At 47.1% G+C, this 23,905-nt stretch overlaps 1 protein-coding gene across 5 annotated transcripts in view; it reads left to right on the plus strand.

Annotated features, from left to right (window-relative positions):
- The window catches only part of LOC115154632 (lysine-specific demethylase 6B), a 26,268-nt gene extending 4,000 nt beyond the window's left edge, over window positions 1-22,268 (plus strand). The window contains exons 1-21 of one of the 5 annotated variants that reach the window (XM_029701072.1): window positions 1-188; window positions 6,916-7,071; window positions 10,285-10,382; window positions 10,526-10,649; window positions 10,744-10,794; window positions 10,920-11,142; window positions 11,272-11,532; window positions 11,813-11,968; window positions 12,064-15,179; window positions 15,299-15,425; window positions 15,642-15,747; window positions 16,270-16,475; window positions 16,570-16,943; window positions 17,045-17,113; window positions 17,205-17,353; window positions 17,430-17,544; window positions 17,699-17,886; window positions 18,574-18,715; window positions 19,421-19,547; window positions 20,281-20,457; window positions 20,560-22,268. The exon at window positions 1-188 is cut by the window's left edge and continues 21 nt beyond it. In XM_029701072.1, the coding sequence (XP_029556932.1) occupies window positions 10,531-10,649; window positions 10,744-10,794; window positions 10,920-11,142; window positions 11,272-11,532; window positions 11,813-11,968; window positions 12,064-15,179; window positions 15,299-15,425; window positions 15,642-15,747; window positions 16,270-16,475; window positions 16,570-16,943; window positions 17,045-17,113; window positions 17,205-17,353; window positions 17,430-17,544; window positions 17,699-17,886; window positions 18,574-18,715; window positions 19,421-19,547; window positions 20,281-20,457; window positions 20,560-20,583 (5,730 nt within the window). In that variant the 5' untranslated portion in view covers window positions 1-188; window positions 6,916-7,071; window positions 10,285-10,382; window positions 10,526-10,530 and the 3' untranslated portion in view covers window positions 20,584-22,268. The remainder of the gene's footprint in view (window positions 189-6,915; window positions 7,072-10,284; window positions 10,383-10,525; window positions 10,650-10,743; window positions 10,795-10,919; window positions 11,143-11,271; window positions 11,533-11,812; window positions 11,969-12,063; window positions 15,180-15,298; window positions 15,426-15,641; window positions 15,748-16,269; window positions 16,476-16,569; window positions 16,944-17,044; window positions 17,114-17,204; window positions 17,354-17,429; window positions 17,545-17,698; window positions 17,887-18,573; window positions 18,716-19,420; window positions 19,548-20,280; window positions 20,458-20,559) is intronic. The other 4 variants (XM_029701073.1, XM_029701074.1, XM_029701075.1 and 1 more) reach the window with 4 other exon arrangements.
- The last annotated feature ends 1,637 nt before the right edge of the window (window positions 22,269-23,905 follow it).

Raw genomic sequence — 23,905 nt, forward strand, 5'->3', positions numbered from 1 at the left:
CTGCACGTGGATCAGTCTGCTGTTAGAGGCTGAGTATCAGAGAGGAGAGGAAACCAGGAGCAGAGGAGAGGGAAGAGAGGAAGAGGAGAGGATTGGGGGAGGAGAGAGGAAAGAGGAAAGGGAGAGGAGCCAAGGGGTGTGTGGAGCAGAAAGAACGAATAAAAGAAGAGAACAAAAGGAGAGTGCAGGTAAAACAAGGAGAGTGTGTCCGTCTGTTTCTTTGTGTTACTGTACAGAAGTGGTGCAATTGTGTACACATTTGTGCAAATACTGTTAGGGGTCATAGATCGGTGCATGTTAGGATATGTCTTTTGTGTTGATATCTGACTACTGCACATACTGTACTATGCTGTATGTCTGCAGATTGTGTGGCACAGTTATGCACTACACACACACACACACACACACACACACACACACACACACTGTACATAAACACAGTCAGCTGATTTGTGCTGAAAGATTTTTAGAGTAATGGTTATTCCTGTCGTGTTAGTCTCTTTAAGCCTCTGTTTAAACTCAGGCTTTAACTTGTGCTCTACAGCAACGCAGTGTTTGGTCTGTGTTGATGTGTGTGTGGTTTGGTTGCTGTGATACAGTAGTAAAACAGAGAGTAACCTTACATATGGAGCGAGTCCAGTGATTGCAGCACGTGACCTTGTGTAGGTATTGATAAACATTGTGTCAATAGAAAGTTTTCCGATAGGGAGTGCTGCTTGTCAGTTTATTGCTGAAAGATGTTATTGTATTCCGATTTTTTTATTTTTATGTATTGGATAAACCCAGTGTATTGTTCTGAATTTTTATGAAAATGCAGGCCTTTTAGATTGAACCTTGCCAGGGGTTTTCTTAGTGTGCAGGGCCCAAACAGGGAGCCTGGTAGTGGGCTAACTTGTCCTCCTTGTGCTAAAAATGGCCTGAGCATTTTTGACCCACATTTAGTGCTGTATTTATACAGTACAGTGACTCACTCTGGCAGCTGCAAATAGAAGGAGTAAAAAACAGCGTTGTTTGCCCTTGCTAAGTTACAATAACACACCCATGTGGATACGAACACATACTAACACCCTAACACACACACACACTCTGGGCGTCAGGCTGTATTTCTTCTGTGGTCCACCACTGGTCACCAACCAGTACACCCAACCACTTGACCATGCTGATTCTATTATGAGGTTAATGTTCAGCACACACAGCAGCTGCCTGTTTTCCTCCCAAATAGGTTCCAGGTGGTCGGATTGGTCCGTGTGTTTCATTGGAGGAATTTAGTGGTAAATATTTCTTTGTTACGAGAGACTCAGCAGTAGGCCAGGGTTAGAGGTCAGGGGTGAGGGGTCAGTGTGACAGCTTTCCAATGAGGTCCCTGCCCCTCCACCCCCCTGCGGGGTCACAGATCATAAAGTTCCTGCCCTGCTGATGCACTTGCCTAGTGATGATCTCCATGACAACCAGTCCTCTGCACGTACTAGCACAGACAGGCTCTCTCTGACACACATTAATGCATACACGCGCAGACACACACTCACACTCACTCACTAACACACAACCACACACACACACACACACACACACACACACACTCCTTCATTGCTGTCGTCTTTGAAATGCCACCTGGTCTGTCGGTATCGTTTGCAAGAAAAGATGCCCCCCTCGAGCCCCCCTGTTCCAAGCCTGCAGTGGTACATTCCAGTACTTGTCTGAGGTCTGTGCTTTCCGGAGCATACAGAGGGAGAAGCCTCCATTTTGGAGAGAAAGAGAAGGTAGATGTGAGAGAGGAGAGGAGGGAGAGCAGGGCTGTGAGGTTATAAAAAGTTATTTTTAGAAAAGCTATATATATGAATCTCATACGTTCTGCTTGGTGTCAACTCAGGTCAGCATTTTACATTGTCTTACAGACATTGAGTACTTACAGTAGGCTACATACACATCAGTGTCTCTGCCTGTTAACCTGTGGATGTGAGGCTATATGTGTCAGTGTCCGTTTGTCTGTTTGCTGCCCTGTCAGTCTGTATTCCAGGTTGATTTGTGTAGTTGTGTTTTGTAGGTGTCACTGAGAAGGGACGTCTCCCTCTTCGCTCAGTTCTCTTTCTCTATTTTTCTTTTATGTGTCTAAATGCTCCACATGTTGAACTGGGAATGGGAGTTGGGTAACAGAGCCAGGTCTGGTGTGGTATGGTGGTACAGCCCATCCTCCCCATATAAGATAGGATCAGTATGCTTCCTGCCTCCTCCTCCACTAAGCAGCTTAGTGACCTCTGTCTGTCTGTTTGACTGCCCTGATTGTAGAGGCTCCGCCATGTTCACCCACACAGAAGGCTGCACATCTGCACTGGGTTACTATTCCACCAGCAGGCAGATACAAACACACTGTTCAATGTGTGTCAGTGTAGAGCAACATGGTGAGCATTATTGCTCTATTGGAATCTGTTGTCTCTGCCTCTTTGATCGAGGGACACTACTGTTCTTGTGTCAGTTGAAGAGAAGTTATTTTACATTTACATTGAACCTTTATTTAACTAGGCAAATCAGTTAACCTCCCTGGGCAAGGTGGGACGTTTGCGTCCCACCTAGACAACAGCCAGTGGAATCGCGTGGCGCGAAATACAAATACCTCAAAAATGCTATAACTTCAATTTCTCAAACATATGACTATTTTACACCATTTTAAAGACAAGACTCTCGTTAATCTAACCACATTGTCCGATTTCAAAAAGGCTTTACAGCGAAAGCAAAACATTAGATTATGTCAGGAGAGTACCCTGCCAAAAATAATCACACAGCCATTTTCAAAGCAAGCATATATGTCACAAAAACCAAAACCACAGCTAAATGCAGCACTAACCTTTGATGATCTTCATCAGATGGCACTCCTAGGACATTATGTTATACAATACATGCATGTTTTGTTCAATCAAGTTCATATTTATATCAAAAAACAGCTTTTTACATTAGCATGTGATGTTCAGAACTAGCATACCCACCGCAAACCTCCGGTGAATTTACTAAATTACTCACGATTAACATTCACAAAATACATAACAATTATTTTAAGAATACAGAACTCCTTTATGCAATCGCGGTGTCAGATTTTAAAATAGCTTTTTGGCGAAAGCACATTTTGCAATATTCTGAGTACATAGCCCGGCCATCACGGCTAGCTAATTTGACACCCACCAAGTTTGGCCCTCACCAAACTCAGATTTACTATAAGAAAAATTGGATTACCTTTACTGTTCTTCGTCAGAATGCACTCCCAGGACTTCTACTTCAACAACAAATGTTGTTTTGGTTCCAAATAATCCATAGTTATATTCAAATACCTCCGTTTTGTTTGTGCGTTCAGGTCAGTATCCGAAGAGTGACGCGCGAGCGCATTTCATGACAAAAAATGTAAAAATATTCCATTACCGTACTTCGAAGCATGTCAAACGCTGTTTAAAATCTATTTTTATGCTATTTTTCTCGTAAAATAGCGATAATATTCCAACCGGGCGACATTGTATTCATTCAAAGGCTGGAAGAAAAAAATGGAGAATTCACATGAACGCGCATCTCCAGTGTCACTGTTCTCAGCCTGACCACTCACAAAATCTCCTGCTGTTTTTCGCACAGAGACTGGAGAGATGTCATTCCACTTTCTGGCGCCTTCTGAGAGCCAATGGAAGCCTTAGAAAATGTCACGTTACAGCAGAGATGCTGTATTTTTGATAGAGATGCCACAGAAGGAGAACAAATTGTCAGACAGGGCACTTCCTGTATGGAATCTTCTCAGGTTTTGGCCTGCCATATGAGCTCTGTTATACTCACAGACACCATTCAAACAGTTTTAGGAACTTTAGAGTGTTTTCTATCCAAATCTACTAATTATATGCATATTCTCGTTTCTGGGCAAGAGTAGTAACCAGTTTAAATCGGGTACGTTTTTTATCCGGCCGTGCAAATACTGCCCTCTAGCCCCAACAGGTTTTAAGAACAAATTCTTATTTACGATGACGGCCTAGACCGGCCAAACCCGGACGATGCTGGGCCAATTGTGCGCCGCCCTATGGGACTCCCAATCACGGCCGGTTGTGATACGGCCCTGGATTTCATCCACCTCTGGCCTGCTCGCCTCCCTACCTCTGAGGAAGCACAGTTCCCGCTCAGCCCAGTCAAAACTGTTCGCTGCTCTGGCACCCCAATGGTGGAACAAGCTCCCTCACGACGCCAGGACAGCGGAGTCAATCACCACCTTCCGGAGACACCTGAAACCCCACCTCTTTAAGGAATACCTGGGATAGGATAAAGTAATCCTTCTAACCCCCCCCCCCCCTAAAAGATTTAGATGCACTATTGTAAAGTGGTTTTTCCACTGGATATCATAAGGTGAATGCACCAATTTGTAAGTCGCTCTGGATAAGAGTGTCTGCTAAATGACTTAAATGTAAATGTAAAAATGTAAATGATTTCGAACCAGGGTGTCTGTAGTGACGCCTTAAGCACTGAGATGCAGTGCCTTAGACCGCTGCGCCACTCGGGAGCCCCGGTTGAAAGGCAGGGTTTGACAGCGCAAAGACATTCTGCTCTAACGTCAACATTTCTTTCTAACTTCAACACTCTAGAGACCGCAGAAGGATTGCAGGATGATGTATGCTTCTATTGAGGCAACTCAAATTGGAGAATTGTAAAGCATATGACTCCCATTGTCAGAAGACTATTGTGCATGGTATTATTCTGCACCTTTTCAAGCAGGCTGGTTGATCACTGAGGAAAGCATGTCTGCTAATCTGGAGAGGTTAGTTACTTCCTGTGGAGTGTACGGTCATTCTGGGGGAGAGGAAGGGGCACTCTCACCCCTGGGGCTGACACCTGACTGGATGGAGGAGAGATGGGATAAGATAGAGGACGAGGAGGAGTTTACTCTGTCATGGTTATTCAGTACAGGAACTAGGGTTGAGCGGTATCCAGATGTTCATACCGTTTCTGTACCATACCGGGGTACACGGTATTAACGGAAGTGCACACAAGGGGCGCAATTTTTTGTTGTTGACGCACAAAACAATTTAGGCAACAGCGATCTTCCTCCCGGGGATTGAATGTCTCTGCTGTAACCAAGAAGCTTGATCTTGACGTCTAGACACTTAGCTAGCAGATTAGCAAACCAAATGCATAGCTGGAGCCCTGGGCTGGATGTCATTTAGATTCCTAATAGTTAGGAAAAAAAGATCTCGGTATACGGTATAACCGATATATCGCATCAAACTAAAATGAACGTAACTAATAAGTCAGTGGAGAAGCAGGGCTTCTTGTTTTTAAGATGTGCAGCAGCGGGGATCTTCAACTCTTTATGAACAACGTAAGGCCCATATCACAGTTTAGAGGTGACTTATTCTCTTAGATGTTTTTCTTCCAAAGCAGATGTTAAAAAGAGATGCATTATTAATAACAGATTTTAGTGTTGTTTTACTTCACACAACCCTCAGAACAGGTTTTAGACTTGTTTCCCTTTCACACAACCCACATAACAGGTTTTAGACTTGTTTCCCTTTCACACAACCCACAGAACAGGTTTTAGACTTGTTTCCCTTTCACACAACCCACAGAACAGGTTTTAGACTTGTTTCCCTTTCACACAACCCACAGAACAGGTTTTAGACTTGTTTCCCTTTCACACAACCCACAGAACAGGTTTTAGACTTGTTTCCCTTTCACACAACCCACAGAACAGGTTTTAGACTTGTTTCCCTTTCACACAACCCACAGAACAGGTTTTAGACTTGTTTCCCTTTCACACAACCCACAGAACAGGTTTTAGACTTGTTTCCCTTTCACACAACCCACAGAACAGGTTTTAGACTTGTTTCCCTTTCACATAACAGCATCAGAATTCATGAATGGGTATTGAGTAACAGTAATGAGAATTCCATAATAACAATGGCATTGACACTCGTATATCTCAAGGGCCATTCACACACACACACACACACACACACACACACACACACACACACACACACACACGCACACAGTCTGCGAGACATGCACAATCAAACACTCAAATCCACATGCTGTGGTAATTGATCTAATTGAAAAACAAGTCAGTCGCCAAAAGGGATAAAAACCTTCCTTATGCTTTAATTTCCCAACAAGCTGATGTATGCATAAACAAACACACAAACGTACAAACAAACACAAACACACACATAGCAGGGGAATACACATAGTCAGGTGCAGCCCTCTCTCGCACATGCACACGCACACGCACACACACACACACACACACACACACACACACACACACACACACACACACACACACACACACACACACACAGTGAAGAAAATGCGTCTCGGTAAGGGAGAGTCTTGCTCTTGGCTCTGGGGTAAATTATATCATTGGTTGCCAAGGATACAGGACACAGTGTGTGAGTAGGTGAGGGAAAGAGAGAGACAAAGAGTGAGTAGCAGACACGTGGAGAGAGATAGTAAGTGGGAGAGCGAGTGAGAGAAGGAGGAAGCTGGAGTGGAATCAGTCTTGTTGAATTGGGTCTGGAGTAGGAGAGGTGGCGAGGCGATAGGGGAGGGGCCAGAGAGAGGAAGGCAAAAATAAATGAAATCCGACTGGCTGGTCAAAGGGGGCTGGGCCATCCTCACGCTCTCCCTCTCCCTCTCTGCTTTCTCTACTGAGCCATTCGTTCCCTTTCTTTGTCTGTCTACTGAGGGGAGAAACACCAGAGAGAACAGTGTGTGTGACAGAGGAAAGAGAGGGGGGAGAGGGGAGGACAAGAGAGGAATGACAAGATGGCAGAATGGAATAGAGATACCTACTTTCTTTTTAGACAATAACCCACTTTCATGTCCTCACATCTGTGTCCTACCTGACAGTGGTTTCTCCTCCCTCTCTCCTGTGTTTGTGGATGTGTGTGTGCTGGCTAGCAGAGGGAGTGGACGCCTGTTCTGTTTAACAGGACTTCAGGCTGAAGCTGAAGTGGGCTGCTGCCTCTGTCCCTGAGTGAGTGGCGTCTTCACACCGAGAGCGCACAGACGGTGTCCCCTCCTCCCTCTCTCTCTCTCACAGCACTCAGCAGCAAGGTAAGACTAGAATGATCCTTCACCTCTCTCTCTCTCTCTCACTCACACACACACACACACACACACACACACACACACACACACACACACGGGCAGGGGGTCACAGTAAAAAACAGGTCTCCCTGGAGAGGGATATGCGTAAGTGAGGGTTATGTGTTTCCCTGGTGACAGAGACACCGGTTACCAGGGAGATTTAGTGAGTGTTGAGGACAGTGATTTCTCTGGTGACAAAGAGCGTCTGGTGACAAAGACACTGGTCTCCTTGGTGATAGAGACCGATAGAGGGCTGCAGTTCCGAAAACTGAAGGACATGTCTGCTCAGAAGCGACTGACTGACTGACTGACTGACTGACTGACTGACTGACTGACTGACTGACTGACTGACTGACTGACTGACTGAGCTAGTAAAGATGAAATGTGGAGCCACCCTCTTCCTCCACCCTCTACTAACTCAGCTACACAGCTATACAGTCTCCATTTGTCTTATGAAATGTCCATTCTCTCTCTCTCTCTCTCTCTCTCTCTCTCTCTCTCTCTCTCTCTCCTACTCCCCCTCTGTGCTTCGGAAATCTGCTGTAGGATTGCCTCTGTTTTGCATTGCTTTAAGTACACAAATATGCTATCTTATTCATTGTTCAGTGTCATCATACACACACAAGAAATGTCTACATGTGTGTGTTAAGAGTTGGTGTGTGAGACACAGCTTGGGGTAGAAATGTAGTGGGGGGGGGGGGAAAGAGTGCAGGCTTTTGTGCAGGAAATGGAATCATTATCGATTGCTATGGTGATCTCAGGCACCAGGCAGGCACCACTAGAGGCACACAGATCTTTACTGCTCTGTACACTGCACTGTGTGTGATGTGGTCTGGACAGAGAGGATGTAAGATGAGATATGATCTGTCTATCCAGCATGGTTTCATAGGAGCAATAAATTCACCATTATTGTAATTGCGCGTGTGTTTGCGTGCACGTGCGTGCATGCATGCTAAATGTTTCTGTCAGAGAGTATGCACAGTGCTGCATACTGGTATCTGTGTGAGAGAGGGTTAGTGTGCATACAGTGTTTGCTGTATTTTGGCAGTTCTAGTGGATGAGCAAGCAAAAGTCTATGCTCTGCATGTTGACTGTGCGGGTGTGTGAGTACACGTGTGCATGTATATGTAGGGAGGATGTCAAAATAGTTCTCCCCTACACACTCTCACCCAGAACCCCCTGAATGAGTGCGATTTCCTGTGTGATGACATACTATAATCCATCTGCGATCTCACACAGACACACACACACATAGACACACACACATACACACGTGCACACACGCACACAGGGCTGATATCATGTTACCCTCGCTTAAGGCCCCTCTATCACCTGCCCTCCCTCTTGTTCTAATTCATTAAAGGTGCCTGGAGGCAGATGTGTATATGTACTCACTAGATCTGACATACATGATGGCGGTGCAGGCAGGCCATGGAGCATAGATCTACAAGTGCTAGATTGGATGTGCAACTTGGAAGAACCCTATAGAATTGAGAAATGAATGCATGGTTTCAACCTTCACAAACACTATGTAGCATCTCTCTGGCGATATATTCAACAGCTACATCTCCTAGCATGAATTTTCTGGGTTCTTGTTTTGCCTAAATTCTTTGACGTCTTTTTTTGTATTCTCATTGGATGAGAGACCTGTCTGTCCTCACATACACAGAGGATCACTTTCCCCCTACCCACCCCCATCCATCCAGGACCCCTGTTTGAAAGAGCGATTGTCCGTTCTTCGGAATGAAGTGCACAGAGGAGGGGCGAGGGGTGCGGCTGAGTGGCCAGACAAGTGAAGGGGGGGGGGGGGGGGGTTTCTGGCTGCTCTACACACCGAGCACAATGTGTGCTTGTACTCTGATTCACTGGGTCACAGGCCAGTCCCATGGGTCGGAATATTTGGATTTGACTGAAAATAAAATGCTGTGTTTACCTCAATTTGACTTGATCCCAAACACACACACACACACACACAAACGCACACACAAACGCACACACACAGACCCAGTGTATGAAGAACCTCTTTTATTCTTTGGTGATCTCTTTCTCATTACTCACACGTCTTAATCAACCCCAGCCCTCTCTCCTACCCGTACTCTACCTGCACCCAGGATCCTATGGATGGGCTAAAAGGTTATATATTCAGTGTATAGGACAAGTAGGTAACTGAAACTGAGGTTTTACTTTAGCATCATAGTATCTCTATACCAACATATTTAGCAGAGAGAGAGAGAGATGAGGATTAAAAGAGAGAAAGGTTAGACTCATTCATAGGTAGGTCAGACATGGCCACACACAGCTGGTCTAGTTTTCACCTGTCACTGCCACCACTACTACCACACAGCTGAATGAACTGGAGTTGGTTTCCGTATTAGACAGAGAGAATTTAGGGCCTGAGAGAGATAATTTAGTGCCTGTAATGACCTGCAATGTACAGCTGTCCTTGTCTGTATTCTTGTCCGTATGTGTGTTTGCATTGTGCTGTAGTACACAGTAGTATTCTAACATTAATATAAACAGCCTGATGGGAAGGTTCCTCTTTCACTGTCTACTTAAAGTACATTCATACACACAAACACACGCTCTCTCTCCATCTCTGTTGCTGTCACACACATCCATTTCCCTGATCAACAGTAGAAACAGCTGATCAGCTCTGCCCCTCTGTTCTCTCTCCGTCTCTGCTGTCTGTGTTGCCTTTATGTCCAGACCTGAATGGTTGAAGACTAGAGCAGACAGGCCTTTATCAGTGGCTGGCCACAGGCTGCAGTTGCTGCAGGGAGCTGGTGATCAGAGAGGGGCTGGATGCAGGGTGCAGCTCTGGCTGACTGGTGATAAACCACAAACAAACATGAGGGTTCCAGCAGATTAGGAGGCAGACACGGAGAGAGAGAAAGCGAAACAGAAAAGGGGAGAGGAGAGTGTTGTGCGTGTGTGTGTGTAGTTGCAGTGAATTGTATTTGTTGTCATTATAGGATCTTAGTCCAGTGCCTAAAGGTTATCTACTGTAGGTGTGTGGGCAGTGGCAGTTGTCTGCTAGTGTAAGGAGTTGTAGTGCAGTGTTGCAGGTGCATTAACATGTACAGTGTAGCGAGTCTGCAGAGACTGTGAACGCCAAGCATGATGTGGTTAGTGGTTGATATTTTGGTGGTTTAGCAACTGAACACTAATCTCTCTCTCTAGGTTGTGGTTGAGAGTTATTGAAGGAAAGACAGATTGGTGTTGTCGTGTAACCCTCTCAGTTCTATAGTAGAGGGCTTCACAGACACAGACCAAGTGTGGTGAGTATTTCTACCTCTGTGCAGTACTGTTTGTGTCCATGGCAACCATTTGCCTTCATGTAGACTAGAGTGTGTGTTCATGTATGTATGTTTGCTCATCTTCTATCCTAGTCCAGTAAAAAGTGTTTTTTATCCGGTCTCAGGCTGAATGTATCACCCAGCAGAGCAGTATCATGGACGTAACACCAGGGACTCCTACCCTGCTGGAGGACCTCACAGAGGAACATGGGCCCCCGTCAACAGTTGCCCCTGGGGCCCTCCAAACAGGTGAGCCCTCTTCTTACACCACAATCTACTGACACACTCTTCCTGTGATGGAGTCTGTGCTGAGTCAATGGTAATCCTCCTTAATCTACTTTAGGTACAACGGAGGAATCAACCAATCCCAGCACGTTAACAAGATTTATGACAGGTGAGTGAAACATCTCAATTGTTCACATCTTACATTGAGTGCAGAGCACATCTTTGAAATGTTAGTCCACGGTCACCTTACTGTAGTGATCCCTTAGTGATCTCCACTTTCTCTCTGGAACGTAGAGGGGCCAGGCCATCCTTCCATGTCCAGGGAAGGGGCCCTCAGAGGGACCAGAGACCAGCAACACGACCCTGGGCCCAGAAAGACCAGGCTTATGAGACCCAGGGCTGGCACCAGGACTCCCCACGGTCATTTCAAAACCATGGCAGCAACCAGGGGGGCTACCAAACAGGACCGGGGGAACCCTACACCATCTGGGACTTTTACAACAACCAGCCTCCCAGGGTGAGAGGGGAAGAGGGCAGCCTATCGACACTATTCTATACATAACTCATTATTTATTACATACAGTAGTTAGGTTTATGTCTTTTTTATTGATTGCATGACTTTAATGATGATAATTGTCTCTCTCAGTATGGGGGTCCCCACCAGCACCAACGGCCCAGAGATCCCCCCGGAGACCTGGGCTCCCCAGCAGAGAGGTGGGCCACCTCAGACCGCTCCAGGGCCTTCCCAGGCAGGATGATAGACCAGGGACCAGGACCATGGAAGCGCCCGCCCCCCCACAAGCATCACCGTGGCCAACCTCCACACCGCTCCCCACACTCACAGCACTCTCTGCCCCCCAAGGAAGACTGCCCTGCCAAGAGGAGCAGGAGCTCCGGCCCCGAGCAGGTCAGTCATCACCTGAGCTAATGATCTTGTTTGCCAGGAGTGGACGGTCCCCCACCACAGTTAGTCCTGCTATCAGTGCTTGAGGAAAATGTCTACTAACCTGATCTAGGATCAGATTTCTCTACTGCTAGACTTAACCATTATGGTGATATCTGATCCTGGAACAGTCGTCTGAAGTCACTCGTGTAGCTGTGATATTTATACAATAGCACCACCTTCTGGTAGGGATCAATACACCTCACCAAGACACTTACTGTTTAGTACTGTTCTCTCTCACCAGCCCTCTCACCGTGGCTCAAAGCATTTATCTGGACCAGACCAGCCACACTCACCACCCCACTACCTCCCTCCCAAACAAGGTTTCTGGAACCAATCATATGACAGACCTGGTTCTCGCACCCATGCTGACAGAAGAACCTCGTCTACCGAGTTACAAGTAAGTCGGTTAATAGTCAATGTACTTCAAGAGAACAGTGCTCTTAAAGACTACTTACTCATTGATGAACAATCCTTTCTCTCTTGTTATTTCAGGAATCCATCAAGTCAAGATTAGGGCGTTTCAACTATAGTAGACATCATTCTACCCATAGTCCAGTTCACCAGGTCCCCTTCGATAGTCAAGGCCCCCCTCCTTCCTCCTATCCCCGCCAGCCTCCTCCATCCCAGCCCTGTGGCGGCAGTAGACCCCCCCACCATGGATCCTGTGTGGAGGTGGATGGCCAGTCCCAGCCCCCCTCCTCACCAGCAGAACACACCGGCGTGCCTTACAGCCAGCACCACCAGCGCCCCCCATCACCCCCCTCAGTACCTCAGCACAGCCCCCCAGCTCCACGCTCCCACAGACAGCAGAGGGATCAGACCCCCTCCCAGCCCTCTGATACAGAGCCTCCCCACCGCAACAGCAGCCACAGAGTTGGACGCTCCACAGCCCTGAGCTCCTCCAGCCCCTCTGGCCTCTCCAGCTCCACCACTCCTGGTAAGGCCAGTGGGAAGAAAGACCCTCCACCCAATCAGAGGAGTCCTGACACTGGCGCTGGCATACCCCATAAACGGGGACCAAGGACCCCCTCACCCAGTCCCACTCCTCCCCCTCTCTCTGCCTCCCGCACAGGGCTAGGCTCAGAGCCCCAGACCCCACCCAGCTCTCCCCAGGACAGACCTACTGTCAACATCAACAGACCTACTGTCAACAACAACAGACCTACTGTCAACAAGCCAGGGCTGGAGCCTCATCGACACAAACGGACCCATAAGGATAAAGAAAGTAGAGCAGAGAGAGGCGAGGTGGGAAAGAGGGAACCAACGAGGAAGATGGAGAGGAAAAGGAGAAAGGAGAAAGAAGAGAAAAGGGGGGATGGGGTAAAGAATAAGTTGAGGGACAAGGTGGAGAGAAAAAATAGGAAAGAGGAAGGGAGAAAGACGGAGAAAAGGGAGGAGAGTCTTAGGGCTAAGCAGCTGGAGAAAGCAGAGATGGGATGCTCAAAGTCCCCAGGTGAATCATCCCTCCCTCCATCAGTACGGCCTTCCTCCCCTAAGACTCAGTCTGGATCTAGGGTTCCAGGGAAGCCAGGCCAACCCTCCCAGACACCATCCACCGCTGGCAAACACAGACACAGGGAGAAGGGCCAAGGAAGAGGTGGAACGTCCCATGACCACAGCTCTCCAAATACCTCAGAGACAGTCCCACCTGCTGGCCCGCTTGCCGCCCATCCTAGCCAACCCTCACCACATCCATCCAAACACAAAAAGTCAGGGAGGGGAGGGACCCTGTACAAGTCAAACTCAACTCAACCCAAACCCCCTGTCAAGGGCTCACCACTGCCAGCCTGTCCCCCACCCACCACCACCATTAACAACAACATCAGCAGCACCAGCAAGACCAGTAAGACCAGTCCTCAGCCCACAAGCCCTCCAAAACCTTCTAAATGCAGCACAGGAGGGAAGGCTGATTCTACCCCCTCCACGCTCTCATCCAAAACCCCAGCAGCTCCCACTGTGGCTGGGTCAGGGGGGTCCATCCCAAGCCAGCAGAACCAGACAGAGACAATGGGTTTGTGTCCAGAAGGGGGGGTCCTGCGGGCCCCAGATCTCCAGCCTGCTGCGGGGGTGGGCAGTGTGGAGGAGCTGGGAGACAACCCCCCCGCCAGCCCCCCTGTGCTCAGCTGGCAAGGCTCCCCAGCATCAGCCCTGAGTGAGGAAGAAGAGGAGGAAGAGCAGGGAGGAGTGATGAGGAGACCTGTCCTGCAGCCCAGCCCCACCCACAGCCCGTCCATCTCACCCCCCCATGGGAACTTAGAGGGGCTCAATGAGAAGGCAGAGGGGGTCAGTGAGGGGAGGGGTGCTGATGAGCTTCGCCATAGCGACCTGGCCAAGCTCTATGGCCTGCCTGATACTCCCAATGGAGTGGAAGAGGAGGATGAGGAAGAGGAGGACAGTAGTGGGGACACGTCATCCAGCTCTCTGCCTCCCCGTCGGCCACACCTCCACCAGACAGGAGTGGCTGATGTCTTCAAGTCTTTGGCCTCGTTCTTGGGGGGCCAGAGGTACACATATCGGGGCGGTCCGTTTGGGCGTCCTCCTCCCAGCTCCATGGGAGGAGTGAAGTACTCCTCCTCCCTCGCCATGGATCCGGAAACCAACTGTCAGGACCAGCAGTGTCCCTCCCCAACATCCGACTCCACCACGCCCCCAAGACTCACTACCCAATCACCCACTCACACTACCTCAGATCCGCCTTCCAAACCCCGTCCTCCCTTAGACCTCAACCAACCACAACTCTCCGTGGGGGAGCGCACGAAACAGAAGCATGCGAGATTGGAGGAGATTCAGAATGAGAGAAAGAAGGAGAGGACTAAGGGTGTAGACAGCGGGGAGACAGCCGGGTCTCTGAGCGCTGAGCTGAGATTGACCACCACACACCGGCTCCCTGCCACCACCAAGGAGGAGCGGGGCAAGAGGGAGGTACGCAGGCAGACAGGCAGGAAGAGGGTACAAAGCGGTGCAGATGGAAACAGGGAAGAGGATGGGAAGAGGAAGAGAAGGAAACAAGATAACAGTCATCAGAGGAGTGGAGGCAGTGAAAAGAAGAAGATGGAAGAAAAGAGAGACAGAAAATCAGCCTCCTCCATTACGTTGTCCTCGTCTACACCACCCCCCAGTAGCCCGGTCAAGCAGCTCAAAGACACTAAGAAGAGCCGTCCGATTCAGGGGAACCTCAGCCTCCAGAGCAAAGACATCCAGGGACAGAAAGACAAGGCGCACACAGGAAACACTGAGCAGGGGGCACAATCGACAGTGAGGAAGGAGGAGAGGTGCAGTGAGCCTGAAACCATGACGTCCACACCAGGCAGCAACACAGAGACAGTGGCAACCGCAACTAGCACCATCAACACCCCCTCTATTGCTACCCCCACCCCGGCCCCGCCTGCTGCCCCAGTGAGGCGGACCCCCTGTCCCCTGGCTGTTGCTGACTTCCTGAAGCTGAAGGCCCTGTCCATGGGCCCTCCCAAGGAGCTGAAGATCCGTCTGATCAAGGTGGAGAGTGGAGACCGAGAGACGTTCATCGCCTCCGAGGTCGAGGAGCGCAGGATCCCCCTAGGAGAGGTCAGCATCAGACACACAGCCAGCGAGGTCATCAGGGCCTGCAAGTGAGTACACGGTACATGTGATGTACATTTACCATGCGTCAAGACACAAAGAAAAGTGGACTAAAGGAAATCTTATTCAATTCGAGCTCTTCATCTGTCTCTTTCTCTGTCTGTTTCAGGGGGGCGAAGGTGAAGGGGAAGTTTCGGGAGTCCTATCTGCTCCGTGCTTTCTCTGTCAAGCCTGTTCTCATCACCGACCCACCCATCCCACGAGAGAAGCTTAATCCCCCCACACCGAGCATCTATGTGAGTCCACACTCCAGGGGCGCTGCACTGCAGTTGACCCTGTGCTTCAAGCTGTCTTGGGAGGGGGGAGGGGGGATAAAGCAACACCAACCAAAAAATACATCTCAAGATGATCTTCTCTCTTCCTATTTTCTTCTTCATTCTCACATATCAGTTCAGTGTTTGTGCAACACGTTGTTGATGTATTTCTGTATCGTCTTGTGTGTCTGTGTCCAGTTGGAGAGTAAAAGAGATGCCTTCTCCCCAGTCCTCCTCCAGTTCTGTACTGATCCCAAGAACCCGGTCACTGTCATCAGAGGCCTGGCTGGATCCCTCAGACTCAGTGAGTTTACGTATTTCCATTTATCTCAGGGCTATAACTTAAAGGGCAACTCCGTCACTTTTCAACCTCATATTCATTATCTCAGGCACAATACCAGTGTCTATATGGGAAAACGGTGCGTTTCAATGGTCTGTGGTTAGAAAGACAAGGTCCTAAATAATGCTTCTTTGTGACATCAAAGGGTAGGAATAAAAGTTTTGAAACAAATTGCCAGAGGGAGGGCATTTTCTTGCTCCCCTTGTCACTGTGAATCTGATATTGTTTGAAGCTCACCGTTTTAAAATATTTTCACTTTTGATGATGTCATCGGGTAGAACTTTGGTTTTTTTTCTACAAAACATTCAAATCTGCCGTTTTCACATATGTAGGCACTGGCATTGTGCTGGAGATAATGAAAATGAGGTTGAAAAGTGGTGGAGTTGCCCTTTAAAACAGCAACATCATTTCAAATTGACTCACTATACCTCTCTGTTCTCTCACTCCTTCTTTCTCTCCTTCCCCCTCTCTCTCCCTCTCTGTCAGACCTGGGTTTGTTCTCCACTAAGTCTCTGGTGGAGGCCAATGCGGAGCATGCTGTGGAAGTGAGGACCCAGGTGCAGCAGCCTGCTGATGAGAACTGGGACGCCACTGGTTCAGGCCAGACCTGGCCTTGCGAGAGCAGCCGCTCACACACCACCATCGCCAAGTACGCCCAGTACCAGGCCTCCAGCTTCCAGGAGAGCCTCCAGGTTGGGGATGAGCACATACACACGGTTCCATACATTTCCCCCCACTTCCTCTCTTTGCCCAGCTAAGTTCATGTGTACTTCTATGTGTCTACAGGAAGAGAAGGACAGTGAGGATGAGGATAAGGAAGAACAAGAAGAGAAGCAGGCTCCGTCCTCTGACCCATCAACCACCGCTGCGTCTGGCGCCAGCAAAGCCAACCCTACTGTGGTTGCTAGCAAAGCCAACCCTACTGTGGTTGCTAGCAAAGCCAACCCTACTGTGGTTGCTAGCAAAGCCAACCCTACTGTGGTTGCTAGCAAAGCCAACCCTACTGTGGTTGCCAGCAAAGCCAACCCTACTGTGGTTGCCAGCAAAGCCAACCCTACTGTGGTTGCCAGCAAAGCCAACCCTACTGTGGTTGCCAGCAAAGCCAACCCTACTGTGGTTGCTAGCAAAGTCGGCCCTACCCCTATTGCTAACACACTCAGGTCAGAACATCCTTAATAAACTCCTTAATAAACCAAATGCGATACATTTAATCAAACAATATTCCGATGTTTTATTGAAATACACTTGCCCGTTCCTATAGGCCAGAGGCAAAATCGACTGGAAAGATCATCAAATTCGGCACCAACATCGACCTCTCTGATCCTAAGAGGTGAGATTAGCTTTACCCGTGGCTGATTGTTTCAAAGCCCTAAGGTCACCGTTGGAGAAGAAGTAGAGTGTTAATGTACGTGTGTTACCAGGTGGAAGCCCCAGCTGCAGGAGCTGCTGAAGCTACCAGCCTTCATGCGTGTGGAGTTCAATGGAAACATGCTGAGCCACGTGGGACACACCATCCTGGGCATGAACACCGTCCAGCTCTACATGAAGGTCCCCGGGAGCCGCACGCCTGGTCAGTGTTACGTGGGTGTGCGTATTGCACGCATCTGAACACGGGCTTAAATATCTCTGTGTATGTCTGTTTTCAGGCCACCAGGAGAATAATAACTTCTGTTCTGTGAACATCAACATCGGGCCAGGGGATTGTGAGTGGTTTGCAGTCCATGAGCACTACTGGGAGCACGTCAACAACTTCTGTGAGAAGTGAGTCATGAGGCGTTTTTTTTTTGCGTGTGAGGGTCTTGCATTTAGTTCAGCGTTTGAGCTGTTCTGCTCGTTTAAAAAAGACAGCGGTGACCCACAGGGGATTTGAACCAGAAACTAGCCACTTAGATGCCATCTCTGCTCCCTCCTTCAGGCATGGAGTAGACTACCTGACGGGGTCCTGGTGGCCTGTTCTGGAGGATCTGTACCGCACCAACATCCCGGTGTACCGCTTCATCCAGAGACCAGGGGACCTGGTATGGATCAACGCAGGGTCCATCCACTGGGTGCAGGCTGTGGGCTGGTGCAACAACATCGCCTGGAATGTTGGACCTCTCAACTGTGAGTTACTAACAGTGTCCAGCAGGGGAAACCATAGATAGGAAAGGGGTGCTGGGTCATACACAGTGCAGAACAGCAGAGAAGCGCGTAGCTTCTGCACTATTCTCTACCTCAGTCAAATCATACTGAACAAAAATATAAATGCATCAATTTCAACGATTTTACTGAGTTACAGTTCATATAAGGAAATCGGTCAATTGAAGTAAATTCATTAGGTCCTCATCTACTGTGTGGATTTCACATGACTGGGCAGGGGCACAGTCATGGGTGGGCCTGGGAGGGCATAGGCCAACCCACTTGGGAGCCATGCCCAGTCAATCAGAATGAGTTTTTCCCCACAAAGGGGCTTTATTACAGACAGAAATACTCCTCAGTTTCATCAGCTGTCCGGGGGTGGCTGTTCTCAAACGATCCCACAGGTGAAGAAGCCGGGCTGGCGTGGTTACACATGGTCTGCGGTTGTGAGGCCGGTTGGATGTACTGCCAAATTCTCAAAAACAATGTTGGAGGAGGCTTATGGTAGAGACATGAAAATGTGGACCAACACTTTACATGTTGCGATTTATATTTTTGTTCAGTATACTATTAAAATCCCTCTCCAAATGTACTCTATAGAGTCTGAACACTGCCATTATTTGGCCTTAACACTGCTAATTTGAGCCTTGTGTGTCGTCTTTGCCCTTTCAGCATACCAGTATCAGCTGGCTCTGGAGCGCTTTGAGTGGAACGAGGTGAAGAAGGTCAAGTCCATCGTTCCCATGATCCATGTCTCCTGGAATGTGGCCCGCACTATCAAGATCACAGACCAAGAAACCTACAAGATGGTCAAGTGTGTGTGTGTGCGTGTGCGTGTGCGTGTGTTAGTTATACAAGACTGTGTGCGCGCCTCGTCACCTATCTAGTATGAATGTTTACTTCTTGCTACACCTTACCTTTCTCTTATTTTCTCTCCCTCTGTCTCTATCTATCCCTCTGTCTCTCTATCTATCCCTCTGTCTCTCTATCTATCCCTCTGTCTCTCTATCTATCCCTCTGTCTCTCTATCTATCCCTCTGTCTCTCTATCTATCCCTCTGTCTCTCTATCTATCCCTCTATCCCTCTATCTCTCTCTCTCTATCTATCCCTCTGTCTCTCTATCTATCCCTCTGTCTCTCTATCTATCCCTCTATCCCTCTATCTCTCTCTCTCTATCTATCCCTCTGTCTCTCTATCTATCCCTCTGTCTCTCTATCATTCCTCTATCCCTCTATCTCTCTCTCTCTATCTATCCCTCTGTCTCTCTATCTATCCCTCTGTCTCTCTATCTATCCCTCTGTCTCTCTATCTATCCCTCTATCCCTCTATCTCTCTCTCTCTATCTATCCCTCTGTCTCTCTATCTATCCCTCTGTCTCTCTATCTATCCCTCTATCCCTCTATCCCTCTATCTCTCTCTCTCTATCTATCCCTCTATCTCTCTCTCTCTATCTATCTATCTATCCCTCTCTCTCTCTCTCTCTCTCTCTCTCTCTCTCTCTCTCTCTCTCTTTCTCAGACATTGTCTCCTACAGTCCATTAAGCACATCCAGATTCTGAGAGACCAGCTGGTTGCTGCAGGGAAGAAGATCTCTTATCAGAGCCGTGTGAAGGACGAACCAGCCTACTACTGCAACGAGTGTGACGTAAGTCCCTCCCAACAGCCTGTGGATGTATGCCTGTAGCAGACCAACTGCTATGAACTACCACGACCCAAGTATCTTACCAACAGAGTGTTGGTGTATGCCTGAATCAGACCTGCTATGAACTACCATGACCCAAGTATCTTACCAACAGAGTGTTGGTGTATGCCTGAATCAGACCTGCTATGAACTACCATGACCCAAGTATCTTACCAACAGAGTGTTGGTGTATGCCTGAATCAGACCTGCTATGAACTACCATGACCCAAGTATCTTACCAACAGAGTGTTGGTGTATGCCTGAATCAGACCTGCTATGAACTACCATGACCCAAGTATCTTACCAACAGAGTGTTGGTGTATGCCTGAATCAGACATGCTATGAACTACCACGACCCAAGTATCTTACCAACAGAGTGTTGGTGTATGCCTGAATCAGACATGCTATGAACTACCACGACCCAAGTATCTTACCAACAGAGTGTTGGTGTATGCCTGAATCAGACCTGCTATGAACTACCATGACCCAAGTATCTTACCAACAGAGTGTTGGTGTATGCCTGAATCAGACATGCTATGAACTACCACGACCCAAGTATCTTACCAACAGAGTGTTGGTGTATGCCTGAATCAGACCTGCTATGAACTACCATGACCCAAGTATCTTACCAACAGAGTGTTGGTGTATGGCTTTGGTTGTTTTCTGCAGTGAGTGATTGTGCTGTGTCTGTGTGCAGGTAGAGGTGTTTGACCTGCTGTTTGTGACCAGTGAGTCTGGCAATAGGAAGACCTATATGGTGCACTGTGAGGACTGTGCCCGGACTGTGTCCAAGAGCCCCTCGCTGGCAGGAGTTGTGGTGCTGGAGCAGTACCGCATGGAGGAGCTGATGAGAACCTACGACAGCCTCTGTGTGGTGAGAGACACACACACAGTTTCTCTGTGCTGTGAGGTTATGTCCACCCTATTTACCCCCCTTTCTGTCTTTCATTCATTCTCTTCCTCTTTCTCTCTCCAGACTCCATCACCCTGCTCCAAGTGAGGCCTCCTTCTTGTTGTCCAACAGCCATAACCAAAACTCCTACACAGTGGCAGCACAGACGTTGTCTTCAAGGAATACTACTACTGCGAACACTTGGTGAACAGCCAACCATGTTTACTCAGTATTGTTTACATCACAGTAAGATATCGTCCGTCAGCCAATTGAATTCCAGCTCACTGTCTTCCCCTCCTACCAGCTGCTGATTGGACTTGAGTCTTGAGATAGAATGACTAGACTGGTACTACTACTCATTAAAAACATGTCAGACAACTACAGAAAATGTGAACATAGTTAGCACTGAAAATCAGGTCTTATTTAAAACGGACACTGCTGTGATTCAAAAGCGTCAAGTAGCCGGTATATGGTGCATTAATTCAGGTACTTTTATGCAAATCCAATGGAACTTTTTTACACCAATCTAGTTATTCTATGTCCATGAATTTACTGTGTTGCGACGCTAACAGCAGGGGAATCGCTTCACTAGCAAAGTAGCCAATAGTCTCAATGAAATGGCATTGTTTTGGTTTTGTTTTCTATTCAGGTGAACTCTGACATTTATAATTCCTGTCTGTATACTCTTTGGGGTGCTATTTTCGTTTCATTTATTCTGACCTAGGTATTTCAAAAGTTTAACCAGCCTAGAAGTACACCTCATTGGCCTTGCGAACTGTATTTAGATGAAAGGAAGGAAAAAAATGCAAACATGCAGATAACGTTTTCGAAAGCGTTAGGAATATTCATTTAAGAAATACGGGTTTACTAGAGGACTAATCTGGTTTCACTCTTTGTTGGAAATCGAGTCTGTTTTATTGTGATTTTTGTTTTTGCATAATAATCCAAAATAATGTTTGGTAGAGAGAGATGTGATTGCTACAATATACCCTAAAGAAGATCCCCTTCCTTTTTCTTTTGATAAATGGTATCGTTCTCCCTGTTTTTATACCTCTTTTTTTGGTTGCTATCTCCTTCTTTTCTGGATTACAGAGAAAATGAAGAATTGTAAATTGTTACTTTATTTATACATGTATATGTTTTTTTTCTTAAATGTATTTATTGCATATTGATGGTGCTTCTCTGGGGACACCAGCTATTTTTAAAGTTTCCTATTGTGTGTGGACGGGGAAGGGCAAACAGGGGGAGGTTGGATTTTCATGGTGCTCAACCCCCTCTTGCCTCGCCAACCCCTCACTAACTGTGTATAAATGATCTATGAATATAAGTAAATGAATATAACTGAAACCGAGAGGTTGGTGCTTAGAACCGCGTCATTACGCTTACTGGTAAATGAATAGAATGATGTCTTTGTACTGTATCTAACTGATAAAAACAATACCTTTTTCAACTTTTTTGCATTATATGAAATTCATAAAATTGTGATGCATTTGTGATTTTCTGATGGACATGAGCAGTATTTGTAGTTTTAGCCACTTTTAAACGAGACTTTTAGGGATGTGTAGCGAGGTGTGGGTTTGGGTTCCTTCAGTGTTCTGTCCTCATGAGTATCATTTCAAGGTTGTAATCTTGCTCTCCTCTGACTGTTTATGTAAGCTGCACTGTTTTAAAAGAAGAAAAAATGAACTCCTATTGAAGGAGGCCTGATCCAGACTTGTCTCAAACACTCTGTGATGTTTCTGTGACATTATTGTGAGTAATATTAATCAAATAAAATCAAATGTTTTAAGAAATTCTTTGAGTAATGTCTGTAATTGAATTGGTTTCCCGGTATTGATTAGAAGAGTAAGGTCTGATTTATGTCTGAGCTGCAACATTTCTATGGAGGGAGATGTATTTCATCCCTGGGATCTACCCCTTCTTCATTCCCTGCTGATGTTAATGCCTAGCAGCATTTAACCATCATTTCTTCTGTCATATCATTACCCACGTCCTGCACTTTGCCTGCTTTAATACAGTACGTCAACCAGAATCTCCTTCATTACACACATGTCAGTGTTTGGATTAGTGGTGACATAAGAGTGACTTGAAGGGTTCTACTCCCAGTTATTAAGGAAGAGAGAGAATGCTACTAGCGTATTGTTTCTGATGTATTGTTGCTGGGGACATGGGAATAGAAAACCTTTAGTTTAAAGAGGATGCAGGGACAACTCATCCTAGACCTACGGATAGAGCAGGATATCCTGGTTTCTAAGACAGGAAGACTGGTCTTCCTCTTCCTCTAGCAACCCTACACCTCTCAACATACACAAAAGGCTGTATTATCACCTTTCTTCTCCTCAGCCCCCTCCTTTATTCAATCGCTCCCTCTCATTCCAGAGGGAACTCCTATCTGCCCACTGAAGAAATAAACAAACTTGCCCAGACTGAGATGAAGAAAAAAAAACGGGAAAAACATCCAATACTAATTTTCACTCTTTGAACTAAACTCCCACTGGCCTCTTATCAATCTGGTGATCCTCTCCTTCTCCTGCCACATCACTCCGTTCTACCCCATCCACATTTCCTATTCGTTTTCTGAACCTGGTGTTCTGTTTTTCATCAAGAGGGCAAGTGCCAGTCCCCTTTCCTTCTTGACCTTCAACACAACATTAAAACAACTATGTCCTGTATGGCCCAGGCAGCCACTGTCCCTACCTACCTTCTACATAGTTCATTTGTTCAGTTCTGTGTTCTGTCTCGGGGTCTGTATACTATAATGCTATTAGAAGCTGCGTCTTATCTTTGTGCAATCAGTTCCCTCCCCCGTCATCTATATCTCACTCAGTAGCAGATAGGAATGTACGGATCTTATGTAAGAAACTATCCATGTTCTGAACATGTATAGCAAATGGAAAACAGACGTACTGGATCGGATTATCTTGCAATGGAGACACGTTATAAAACATGAACAGTTTATTCCATCTTATCACCATCTCACCAAATTACACATTCCTTTTTAAATGCTTAAACGTACTTATTTCAGAAAGTTCCACTCTACTGTTTGTTCTCTTGTGTTTAGGATTTTATTATCCACAGATTTTAAATATTAGAATGCAGAAGTTAGTGGTTGTAGAGACTTCAGCAGAAGGTAGTGGTTAGTGGTTGTAGACTTCAGCAGAAGGTAGTGGTTAGTGGTTGTAGAGACTTCAGCAGAAGGTCGTGGTTAGTGGTTGTAGAGACTTCAGCAGAAGGTAGTGGTTAGTGGTTGTAGAGACTTCAGCAGAAGGTAGTGGTTAGTGGTTGTAGAGACTTCAGCAGAAGGTCGTGGTTAGTGGTTGTAGAGACTTCAGCAGAAGGTAGTGGTTAGTGGTTGTAGAGACTTCAGCAGAAGGTAGTGGTTAGTGGTTGTAGAGACTTCAGCAGAAGGTAGTGGTTAGTGGTTGTAGAG

The sequence above is a fragment of the Salmo trutta genome, chromosome 19 (genome assembly GCF_901001165.1).
Source record: "Salmo trutta chromosome 19, fSalTru1.1, whole genome shotgun sequence".
NCBI lineage: Eukaryota > Metazoa > Chordata > Actinopteri > Salmoniformes > Salmonidae > Salmo > Salmo trutta.